The sequence below is a fragment of the Neolamprologus brichardi genome, chromosome 23 (assembly GCF_056152115.1).
Source record: "Neolamprologus brichardi isolate AB-2024 chromosome 23, ASM5615211v1, whole genome shotgun sequence".
NCBI lineage: Eukaryota > Metazoa > Chordata > Actinopteri > Cichliformes > Cichlidae > Neolamprologus > Neolamprologus brichardi.
This window is the reverse complement of record NC_142125.1, coordinates 3,154,216-3,167,376: the sequence shown is the minus strand read 5'-3', so window position 1 is coordinate 3,167,376 and position 13,161 is coordinate 3,154,216. Positions and strand designations below refer to the sequence as shown.

Genomic DNA, 13,161 nt, shown 5'->3' with positions numbered 1-13,161 from the left:
GGTCTTTGCTAAAAGCTCGTTTTTGTATTTTACTGGTATAATCTATTCTAACGAGTGTGAATTTTACACGTGTACACCACTACAATAAATTTGAAATGATGCAAGTGAAGTGCAGACTCTTGGTTAAATTTATGGATGCAAATAAACCCTCTAAATGCTGTTTTACAGCTATTTCACAGGTATTGCTGCTACTTTGTACACAGTTCCCTCTGTTTTAGGGATTCATTTCCAATTGCATCATTTCAAACTGACGGTGGTGTAAAAAACTGTGAAATCTGAGTCAGCATCCAAAAATTTCACCTAACTGTACACATGGGTTCACATTACACTCAATACAGTTTTTAGTCTAATTACATAGTAGCTGTGCATCAACCTTCAGAACCCTTTACCCAGGTGTGTTATAAAAATACAACTCAAAAAGGTGGTTAGCAAAGACAGACGCACATAGTCTAGATACTTTTGTTATGTGTAACAGAAAGGAACCTGGCAACAGCGCTGTGAGTGGCTGAGAACAGATTTGCAATGGCGAGAAGAAAGTTCGAGCAGAAGGTAGCATTTTTCAAATTAGTGGCTAAGCTTAGTTTGACCTTTGGAGCTCAGTGTTTGTGCTTTCGCTTATCTCTGGGGTAATCTATCCCTGCGAAATGTTGTTAACAACACTGCAGACCAGAGCATCTGCAGCATTGTTAATGGTACTGGATTCTTTCTCCTGCTATCCTGCTTCTTGTCCTTATTTCCTGCCTGCTTGCCTTTCTGATTATCTGCTTTCTGTCTTGTCTGTTTATTTACCCTCTGGTCCTTACCGCTAACTTACTTCTTGCATGCTTTTCTCTCTGCTGGTTCAGCTCACAGATACTCCTCTAGAGATGTGCAAAGGGAGTAACTGTATCCAACTGTTCAAGGGATGATAGGACTATAGCAGGGGTAGGCAACTCCAGGCCTCGAGTCCTGGAGGTTTTAGACGTGTCCTTGATTCATCACAGCTGATTTAAAGGGCTAAATGACTCCTCAGCATTTCTTGAAGTTCTCCAGAGGCCTGGTAATGAACTAATCATTTGATTCAGGTGTGTTAACCCAGGGTGCGATCTAAAACCTGCAGGACACCGGCACTCGAGGCCTGGAGTTGCCTAGCCCTGGACTATAGGATTTATGTGCTCCCTAATAAAGTTTATGAGTGGAGCCTTGCTTCAAGAGAGCCAACTGGTCGTTTCACCTTGGCTGAGAGACATTCTCAGTCAGAGACAGAAAAAGATAGCATTAGAAGGAAATTGTTCTGTTATTTGTTTTTGTTTTTTCTGACAAAAACATTACATACATTATAATTTTATAATTTTTATTTACTACAACCCTGAACTTTTCTACACAAAACCTGACTGATATGAATACAATGTAACAAGGGTCTCAGAAAATACAGTCTTTACTCTGACAGCTCTGTGGTGCAAAGTCTGTGAGATGTTCTCATGTTAGAACAGTGCAGGTAAATGTCTTTTGAATTCACAGAATCAAACTGTAATCATGTCCCTGCCTCCGTTATGCTAATCAGAGAGCTTGACTAGCTGACTTTTCACAGACAGGATCATTTGATGCATTATATTGTTCTGCTTAGTTTACAAAAATGCCACTGTTGTCAAAGAAAGCCGCTCAACTGCCGTCTTACATCCACATTATCGAATGGAGGTAATCTTAACCCTCACAGGTCACCTACTCCCCTTGAACCAGAAAGTTGGAGTATGAAAATTGTATTTTTGCTGCATACAAATGACTGCTTTCTATACGAGACTTCTAGCAGAAGGAAATCTGTTTTACACTCCACAGAGCCAAGTGTGAATATGTGCCATGTGTGACGCACAGTATTGCCAAAAAAATGACGTACATGTGCCCCACAAGTCTGACTGCAAAAACACATAAAAAGCGGGACTACAAAAATATTATTTGACTTACAGGATAATGCAGGTAAAGGGTGTGAGGGTGAAAATGAGCTTGAACATGTTTTTCTGAAGGGGGGGTATAGAGAGGTGAGCGTTGGAGGGGCAGGGTGCAAGCAGAGCTGAAGTGCTCCACTGGGTTGTGTATAATGGGGACAGGGCATTGGGGGTAGAAGGGAGGAACGGGTCACATTAAAATTGAGTTCAGTGAGAGGGCTCCGCTAATGCTACCTAATCCTGACAAGCCTGCATCACACAACACACACTCACACACACTGTTGCTCCCTACTGGCACCTATTTATGATTGTTGGCCACCAGTGTGTGTGAGAGGTGTGTGAGGTATGTGTGGCTGATGTCACAGGCTGACTGAGAAGCTGAATTCATCTTGGACCACCAAGTATCTGACATGGAAAGTTGCATGCCACGGCACGCTGGCAATCTATTTTTCCATGTTCACCTCTTCAGGCTGATACTGACATGCCACAATATCCGTTTAGTTAGTTGTCAGGCGCTACTGTTTTACGCTTTGCATGTGTACGCAAGATATTTTTATGTCTAATTAGATTTAAGCCCTCTGTGGCCCCCCCTTTCTTCTGTGAGGGATTCTGTTTGGAAGATTGCTTTTTGTTTTTTTCGTTAACTTTTTTACTAAACTGAAACGTTAATTTATTTGTGTAGACACACGTGTGACATGAACACAGGATTATTTGCCTAACCTAATTTCCAATGCCAATTCCTAGTTGGGCATTAAAATTAGGAAGTGGTCTCTTTAAGGATGGCACTGTTCATATCTGAAGGCATATGAGGGTCAAAGAACAGGCTGATGGCTATAAAAACAAATGATAAGAGTCATATGTTATTCCTTTCACAGTTCCCAGATCTCTGCCCTGTTAAATATTTATGGGGGATTTCTACCACCATGTTCAAAACACCAGGAAATCTCTTTTAAGAGAATTGTTTGTGGCACACTAAAGGTACCTTTAGAGCAGTGTTGGGAAGGTTACTTTTAAAATGTATTCCATTACAGAATACAGATTACATGCCCCAAAATGTATTCTGTAACATATTCCGTTACGTTACTCAATGAGAGTAATGTATTCTGAATACTTTGGATTACTTAACATATTATCATGCTGTTTACAACTACATGAATGTACTATTGCTGTGATTTATTACTGTTACTGAAGGTCCGCAGCTCCGAACCGTAGTAAAGGGACCTCTGGCTAATACGGTGGGTTCTGTGTCGGGCTCATAGCCGAAAACTAGCTTTACTTTGTTGTCTGGGTCAACTTTGCTAGCAGAGACAGAGAGAGGCGTTGAAAGGCTGCTCCAACGGAAGGAAAACACGAACACGGTGTACAGTCGAGTCTTAATAGCTTACTTACAACTGGGCTCGTCAGGCTCTCTTCTTGGCTGCAGTGGTTATTATTATATTTACATGCTTCCAGCTCCCGTTTTTGCTCGATGACAGCTCGTACTTTTCCTTTTTCTCCCTCCCTCGCTCACAGACACATAACGGGTATGACAGTCCATTCTCCCTGCAGCACGGACTACACTGCCTATGATGCTACATTCTTTAGAGCTATACCTGTAGCATTCTGCCTGTTAGCTTAGCATAACAACAACAAAAAGGCCTCTCTCACCCAGGAAACACGCAGAGAGAGAGCGTCACCCTGTAACCATGGCAACCGCAACACTGCCGCCTGGAACAACAGAACGTAGCTGTCAAACAAAACCCAAACAGTCCTGACCCGCCACAATATGAAACAGGGAAGTACCGCCGTGTAATCCATTTATTTCAACAAAGTAACTGTATTCTAAATACCACCTTTTTAAACGGTAACTGTAACGAAATACAGTTACTCATATTTTGTATTTTAAATACGTAACGGCGGTACATGTATTCCGTTACTCCCCAACACTGCTTTAGAGCAGCTGGTTGCCCAACACCCATAAAATCCTCGAGTTATGATAGAAATCATTATAAAATATTGTCTGAACCTTATACAACTAGCACATCTATTTTGTTTTCTGTTTTGTCCCATCTAGGCATGAAGATTAAAGATATGCATCAGGACAGAACAGAATTATGAGAGAAATTTCAACAACAAAAGTGTAGCTTTTTGCGCCGCTCACACCCTGATCCTTAGAGCTAGCAGGGTTAACCTGGTTAAACAAAGGTTATAAAACAACAATGTCCCAAAAGACAACAACATTCCAGAGGGGCCAAGTGGGTCTCTGAGGAAATCAGTCGGTCACATTCCTGTCTGTGATCAATCAGCCTCTGGCCCAGACAACCTGAGATTAACTTCAGCCACCCTGGAAACTACCTGCCCTTCCCATAGAAAGCAACCTCCAGCCTTATGAAAATCAATTTTCCCTTATTGTGATGAGAAAATATCAAAGTTTAATATGTGTGCTTGTGAATGTGTCTTTGGGTGTACCTGCCTGCAGGAAAGTATTCTCAACCGCCATAAGATTTACTGCAATTTCCACAGTTAGGATGACAAAATAATTATAGAGAAGCTAGCTATAGTGTGTGTGTGTGTGTGTGTGTGTGTGTGTGTGTGTGTGTGTGTGTGTGTGATCAGCAGCATTGTTCTGAGTGAAGAAGAGTGTGGAGTTTAGATGAATTCACAGTATGACTACAATTTACCCTGACAGAAACCCTCATTCCTCCACCAAAGGGAGAATGTGGGCAAAGGAAGGAGGGAAGGCTTTGGCAAAATAAATTCAAAAGTATGGAAGAGCGCTTCAACCTGCCGTGCTTAACTCACTGCCTCGGCTCAGCGACAATGTGGTGGACTCATTACCTCAGGTCTCTCAGGTACTCGGAGGGAGAAGGGACGTGAACTCTGTTGGAAGCAACGAATAGAGATACTGCACCGAGTTAATAGACGAGCACATGCGTTCACAGGTTTTTTGGGTTAGACTGAAGTTAACAGTACACTGTTGATTAATGAATCTTGTTCATAAGTCCAAGTTTTACAGATCCAAGGAAAAAAATCAAACCTTTAAACACATGCGCTTTGAGGTATTCTTATTTATTTAGTAACGAGAGTTTGCTCAACTTTCTCAACTTAAAAGAAACACTGAAATTGCAGCACTTAAGTTCAGTGGATTGATTTTTGTAGCAATATTCTCCCATTACTTCCTGATTGCAGCCTGCTATTGAACACCACAGAAGAAACATTTTGTCTCGCAAAATGACTGTAAAAATACGAATCACGTACAAGAACTGCGATCTATTCTGTTGTCAAGCACGCCGCTCCTGTTTTCACATTGTCCACATCCTGCTTCTGTACTTCCCTCAGCCTACAGAGTTCTGGCCTGTACATAATTGTCTAAGTGCTTCTAGATGGCAGTGGGCGATTTGGTCATTTAGGGGCCTATTAAGTCATTAGTGCAGCAGAGGGACTGCCGTCTGCCTGCCGACAGGACCAGATGATCATGATATGTGTTGCCTTGCAGTTTTTCAACAGATTCGCGCAGGTAATTATAGCTTCAATGTAAACCATCCTCAGATGTCACGCTTAAAGAGGGAATGCACGTCACCAGCATGCTTTAAAGACAATCTCCATCTCTGCTTTTCCTCCTCCTCCTCCTTCTCTCCTTTTTCCACTCAGCCTATGCGTTTGGATTTGTGTGTGCGGATGAGCAATAGGTTAGAAGCGGGACAACCAGAGCCTCGGGACATGTCAGAGAAAAGGATAGGGAGTGAAGAAGAAGGCAACAGAGACCCAAATAGAGTGAGGAGGTCGGAGGAAGTTAGAGTATCCTCTGTGGCCAACACAATTTCTTTAAACCCAAACTTACAATGTAAATATTTGGATATGGCTAAGGTTGGTTGCTTAATTCCACCCTTTAAAGATGTGCTGTTTAGGTGAACAAGGTCCAAGGAACACAAATCAAAGTATCATTCATCATTTAATATGACGCATGAGAATCTTATTTTGATTTCATTTCTGTAAACCTCGCACAGCTTTTGGAGCCATTCACTACCCTGGGTTCTCAATATTATATTCACCGCCTATAAATGCTCATCATCTAAGTGCCACGCACAGCCAGAAACCTCAGTATCTCCACAGAAAAAGTCATTCCTGATGGAAAGGCTGTATTTTATTTTTACTTTTTGCTTTTAAATCATCTTCAAAATTGCTGATTTGTATCAGTCTGAGTTGGAAAACCAAACACAAATCATATTTAATATCATATAAAGTAGTAGTGACTTATGGGAAAAGTCTTTTTTTTCCCAGACAGACAAAAAGTTTCACTTTATGGTCGCTGTGTGTAAACTCGGCGGTTGCTATCGTGTATTTTTTATTATACGTTTGCAAGCACATGTTGGAAAATCTTAATGTCATCGCTTTGCACATTATTTTACCATAAAGAAATACATTGTTGTGATACTTTGGCCATCTCTCCAGGCCTGAAAGTGCCCCACTGTGACCACAGCATGTGTGAGGCTGCAGCGTCAGCACGGCAGAAAGCCTCAGGCTGATGTCTGCTCTAACAGAGGAATGCCACAGGAGCTGCACTGATTGAAATAGACACATCAGACTGTCGCTGCATCTGTAAACGGGGCGCCTCCTAATCGGGAGGAGAACGCCTTCTTACTCAGAGGAAACTGGATTCACCAACCGCCCTCCCGTCTCGTAATAACATTACCCAAAATCCTTTCAAGCCTAAGGTGACGGCACTCGAATCTGTCACCGGTCATCTATCTCTCGCTCGCTATTTGCGCAAGTAAGTAGCTTGAGCTGATGGAAACTAATGGTCAGAGGTTGAACAAGGGACTCCATCAGACTGGTCTCTGTCTGCCTGCTCAGCAGTGCCCAAGCTGACCTCAGCAGACTGCCAGTCTCCTTACCGCTCTGCTGCTTGTGGCTCCGCTACCACCTCCCACCATGACCCATGACCCCTGCCCAGGAGAAAGGCGCCACCGATACGATGCAATTTCTCTTTGACGTGGTCCAGTGGTCACGGCTGCCAAGTGACCCAGGCAAAATAAATATCGTTGCTTATCACAGGCCAGCGCCAAATTTCCCAAAAGAAGTGTTGGACTAAATCAATTATTGTTCCAGTGGAGTTTGATGTTGTGCATTAATAACACATGGTACAGTTACTATTATTACGGTGATAGTGGCATTTACTTGATAAGTCATTATGTAATATATGTATCTACCCTTGAGGGAACAAAAGACATACAAAGAGTGTTGGTTATGCAGTGTACACTCTCTCTGCTGACTGCACTGTCTCCAGCCTTTTCCAATCTGCGCTGAAAGCACTTCGGTACCGCCCAGCTGTCAACCTACATCGGCCTTCAAAGGACTGGAGAAGAACCATGCACCCTGCCTGCCTTTGTTTCCACAGCCTTAAACTGCCTCTCACAGAGACATCCACACCTCTCTGTCATCTAAAAAAGACCAGAGAGAGGTCCCAGACAAACTGCACTCTTGTTAGACCACAATTGTCTAAAGAGGGTTCTGCTATACTTGATATCTCTCTGACCCTCCCACGCTACCACAAACACCACCACTAAACAGAAGATTACTGCTTTAAACATGCCTCCTCCTCCTCCTCCTATTCCAGAGAGGATGATATATTTGCCGTACCACTTTTCAGCCAAAAACTGCTTCCTCTAAATTCATGAGTCACAAAGCAGTGCTTCGAGACCACCCATCTCCCAGGAGTCCACTGTACTGGTACTGTAACAGTGGGACCGGGCCCTCCACTGAGATACCTACAGTGTGATAGTCAGTGTTGGGAAGGTTACTTTTAAAATGTATTCCATTACAGATTACAGAATACATGCCCCAAAATGTATTCTGTAACGTATTCCGTTACGTTACTCAATGAGAGTAACGTATTCTGAATACTTTGGATTACTTAGTATATTATCATGCTGTTTACAACTACATGAATGTACTATTGCTGTGATTTATTACTGTTACTGAAGGTCCGCGGCTCCGAACCGTAGTAAAGGGACCTCTGGCTAATACGTCGGATCGTGTCGGCTCTTAGCCGAAAACTAGCTTTACTTTGTTGTCTGGGTCAACTTTGCTAGCGAGAGACAGAGAGAGGCGTTGAAAGGCTGCTCCAACGGAACTTATTGTTTCGGAGGAAAACACGAACACGGTGTACAGTCGAGTCTTAATAGCTTACTTACAACTGGGCTCGTCAGGCTCTCTTCTTGGCTGCAGTGGTTATTATTATATTTACATGCTTCCAGCTCCCGTTTTTGCTCGATGACAGCTCGTACTTTTCCTTTTTCTCCGTCCCTCGCTCACAGACACATAACGGGTATGGCGATCCATTCTCCCTGCTGCACGGACTACACTGCCCATGATGCTACATTCTTTAGACCTGTAGCATTCTGCCTATTAGCTTAGCACAACAACAGGCGCTCTCTCACCCAGGAAACACGCAGAGAGAGAGCGTCACCCTGTAACCATGGCAACCGTAACGCTGCCGCCTGGAACAACAGAACGTAGCTGTCAAACAAAACCCAAACAGTCCTGACCCGCCACAATATGAAACAGGGAAGTACCGCCGTGTAATCCATTTATTTCAACAAAGTAACTGTATTCTAAATACCACCTTTTTAAACGGTAACTGTAACGGAATACAGTTACTCATATTTTGTATTTTAAATACATAACGGCGGTACATGTATTCCGTTACTCTCCAACACTGGTGATAGGTGATAAATGATCAGTGATCACGTTTTTAAGAGCCTCTCTGTAAAGTCAGAGTTATGAGATGGTGTTAAAAATGTACTTTTTATTGGGACCAAATTATCTGTGAGCCAGCCAGGTTTAGAGTAACTCCCATTTTAGCTCTCCCTTTGCTTATGTTTCAGATTAGCATTAGCAGCAACACTCCCCGTGCAGCTCCTCCGCCGTCTTTCCCCTGTTTCTTCCTCCTTAGTCGATGTATCTCTGACTTTCTCTCTCTGGTGTTTCACTTCTCTCTCCCCCGATTCCCACCCACGCATTTTCTCTTCAACTTTTGGTGCATCCATCCTTCTGACCTCATCGCAGTTATAGTCAAGCGTAGAGGGATCCAATCAACCATAGTGTTCAGATTAAATCACAAATTATTATAATTGAGAATAATGGTTTCCATGTCAGTTTCAGTTCAGCTCTGGATTGTTCTCACACATGTCTGGAAGCAAGGGGGTTGGAAGCTCTGGAGTCGGTGGTGCCTATGTACAGGTCGGGTGAAATTCAAATAATTTGTGATAAAAGTTCGATTTAATGTGCTTATCTGAATTTGAAAGATCGTCATATGGTTTTGTTTAAAGCTTTCTCAAAGATCTCAAAGATTAAAGTCAAGTCGAGGTTCTTTAGAAACATAAACGCTATCTTCTAAAACTGGACGTGTGCTGCTTCTCAACCATGTTCGGGTGTAATTTAAGCAGTGTTGTTTTTAGGGGCAGTGACTGTCGCACTAAATGCAGATCAACATTAAATACACTAAAAACAGGAAACATGGATCCCTTAAGGTAATAAGAAAATGACACCTGTAGGCACATAATAGACGTAAACGCTGAAAAAAACCTCCCAAAGGCATTGGCAATATTCTCCCGAGAAACATAGTGTGCCTGCTCTAGCTTATTTCTAGGGTTAGTAAAGCTCTCAGGCATGTGCGGGGCATGCAACGCGACTTTGACAGCGTAGTTAGGAGGTGCTGATGAAAGAGGAGAGGCAGGAAGCCCGCTGCGTCTCAAATTAGCTCCCGAGCCCTCCGTGCTCTCGCATGGAGGTTCAGGCCCTCACAGATTCTCTTGCATTACTCAGTGAACACGGATGTATGAGCCTTTGTGTGTAGGCAGTCCACGCAAACATGTGTTTGATTATGAATACTTTGTGAACACACATGCAGATTTCTCATTTCAAATTTTGTTAAAAGGCTGCATTAGGGAATAAAAACTATTAGATCATCTTACTCCTTCTTTTGAGGCTCAATAGAGGTTTGTCTGCCCTGAAAAATGTTTCACAGCCTCTATTTTAAGGAAGCTGCTGACTAACTCTTTAAATAGAAACATATTTCCATTGCTTTTTACATGATACAATCAATTAAAAATGCATATACACCCTGTGTTTTGGTAATTACACTCCTCTCAAATTGCAGTATGAGTTTAGGATTACTGCAGAGAGGTAGACACACAGTCTGCATTAATAAATGAGAGAGAGCACTCCTCTCTTCTCACCTTCTTCAGTGTGTTATTGTGTACTCGCTCACACCCTTTTTCCAGATTCAGCAGTTAAATATGTTTGTGTAGCGAGGTGGAGGGACGTTCATAACCATAAAGCTGTCTACAGCAGACACGTTTTAATCACTTCTTTCTCCTTATGTTGTCTTCTCCCACATTCTCAGCTTCTTTTCAGCAAAGGTGCAACATGCAGTATATGTGTATATATTTTCATGTATTCAGGAGGATAAACGATGCTCCAACTTCACCAAGTTGTTCTTGTAATGTCTTCGGCTATTCCGGCTGTGTGCACACAGGAAAATAAAGGCAAAGACAGTCATTTCCTCCTCTTACCTGAGAGAAGTTGAGTCCATTGAGGGGATGACACTGCTCCTCCACTTGCTCAACTGCCCCTGTAGTCTTTCCCATTCGCTCTGCCTCTTGAGCTAGAAACAGGTCGAGCACTGGTGTCCCCCGGGACCGGACGTCCCATTCTGTGAGTGAGTTTACCATCAGCATTACCCACACAGGCCTCTTCCTCTCCCAGTTCCCTGCAATAGCATTGAACAGGTAGTCGGCATACAGGCCTCGGCCTCGCTGGTCAGCTGTCATCCAATAAGGCATCATGTGTTTGACGTAATCAAGATGGCGTTTGAGTCGGCGGTACAGATCTCGAGGTAGCAGGGTCTGCAGGTTTTCTCCGTGGGGCAGTAACTGGCAGCTGGTCAGTTTGGAGATGGTCAGGGGATCAGTCAGGTCCAGCTCAAAGTAAACGTTATTGCTGTCGTGGAAAGCCTGCTTGGAGCTGTTGGGAATGAAGTCCCAGACTCGGGTGTAGGGCACGTGGATGGTACCAAATAAGTAAGAAGGTGGGTGAGGAGGTGCCCGCTTTACTCTCCAAAGGAAAGAGTTCATGTCGCTTTGCTATAGAAAACACACAAAAAAGAAGAAGAGGGAAAAGATTTTAACAGTAAACAGAAACAAAAACCATCATGTTAGAGCTCGCGTTAAAACTGAAAGTGACAGATTTTTCCTCTGTTGTGGTTTACTGGCTCGTGGGCTCAGGTCAACAAGTTAAAATTTGAAATACTATTTTAAAATTACACCGCAGGAAGTATGAAGTCTAGTCAGCCTGGGGGCTGTGCTGCGAGCACTTGCAGTCAGGGAGTTTATAGAGGGGCCTTCTGGGCTGTAAACAGACCCCCGTGTATTGTTGAGGTGCATACCTCGGTTGCCAAAGCCTCTTTCGGCCTGGGAAGCATTTTCAGGGCTGTGGTGCAAATATACTACACTGGAGCTCATAAAAGCCATGAAAGAAACCTGCACTCAATTCTGACCTCACTGTGATACTTATATTTGGGATTTTACTTTCTTTTTTTTTGACATCGGGCATGAGGACGAAATGCTGACAGTCTCAAGTACAGCACTGATTTTGTCTTCAAGGTTTGTGTTACAGCTTTTTACTGTTGTGGTTGTCTTTAAAAGAAAGAAATGTCAAAATTGAAATTAAATAATCACAGTCGTTCTAAATGAATATAAGGCTCTACTGCATTTAAAACGTGTTTCTTATTAGCTGCTCTGCAAATGTGCTTTGCATGTGCTATGACTTTGATGTTGGCTTTATTTAAATATGACAAAAAATTGCTTTTATAAACAATATCAAACTCCTGGCCTCTGAGACACAGTGCAATCAGGCATTTGAGGGATGAAACCCATTACTGTAAAATAAAGTTATTCTTAGAAAATGTTTATTTCTAAAATTTAATCAAGATTTTCTTCAGCTGTGCTCCGCTGCATACTGCCAACGCTGCTTTTGTCATTTCAACTTTTGCTCTTGTGGTATGTTTCTATAATCATCATAATTAATTGCAATTTACATACCGTAATTACTGGCACCAACTTGTGCTAGACAAAATAAATCAAAATGACCATATTTTGATTTCAGGGCAAAATGACGTTTGTTTCTGTGTTTCTAACCTCATTTTCACTCTGGCCAAGGCCACTCGTCTGCGAAGAGTAACGGGAAAGGTTTGGAAGGGATTAATATCATATTTTGGAAGGGCGGAAACCAATAAAGCATTTGCACGTCCACCGTTAACGACGTGTACTTGGGCCTAACCGTAAACGAAGACGTTTTGACGTGGAAAGTGAGACGGTGTTCGTGTAAGACCTGAAAAGAGGCGAGAGCCTCTCTACTAAGGCAGCTTTGACTTTTCTGGCGAGCTTTGACGCACGGAGTTTCTTTTTATGGGGGTAATTACTCTTAACAGAAAACAGAGACCACTGTACTGATGCATTAGAAATCACATGGAGCAAGCCTTCAGCCATATCTGACAACAGTACTATTATAGGACAACCTAATACAACAAAGTCTGTGATCTGTAAACGACTCCTTAATCATATCTTCAGCAACAACTTGCACGCTCAAGCGCCAAGCGTTTTGTTTTTGTTTTGTTTTGGACCGTTTCTGGGCTCTTGGGCAGTTTTCATGTGCTGTATTTTTTGTGTTGGATATGATTCTTGAAGTCACGATGGCCATTAACTTTCCCTCTGCTCTTTATGTCGAAAATGCAAGAAGTGGAAGTCAGACAGCCGGCTGGGCAAGCACATTAACCGAGCTGGAATATGTCCGGGCTGCACTCCGGCACTTCCTCACGGTCTGCGAGTTCAAGCCACGTCCATAATTTTACCAATATGCCCGATAAGTGTTTTAATACGCCGCCACAGTACTGAAACACGATCACTTCTGAAAGGTCAATGAAACTTTCCCAAATGAAGTAAGTCACCCGTGGGTGTTCCCACTTGCGTTTGTCACATAAACAGCCATAAAGTTGGCAAACGGTAACAGTTTCTCTTGGCAGTCTCCTTCATGTTAAGTCCCCACTCCAGTTTTACTGCAGTATAAGGGTCTTTCATATATACCTGAACATTTACATAAACATAACGCACAAAAAGTTATTATTATTATTATTATTATTATTATTATTATTATTATTATTACTTTAAGTTATTGTTACTATAACTTTAAGCATAAGTAA

General features: G+C 42.5%; 1 protein-coding gene across 1 annotated transcript in view; it reads right to left on the bottom strand.

Annotated features, from left to right (window-relative positions):
* trabd2b (TraB domain containing 2B) overlaps positions 1 to 13,161 on the bottom strand; it is an 82,230-nt gene that overhangs the window by 68,226 nt on the left and 843 nt on the right. Inside the window, exon 2 of the mRNA XM_087836605.1 lies at positions 10,478 to 11,047. Within this exon, the coding sequence (XP_087692731.1) occupies positions 10,478 to 11,047 (570 nt within the window). The remainder of the gene's footprint in view (positions 1 to 10,477; positions 11,048 to 13,161) is intronic.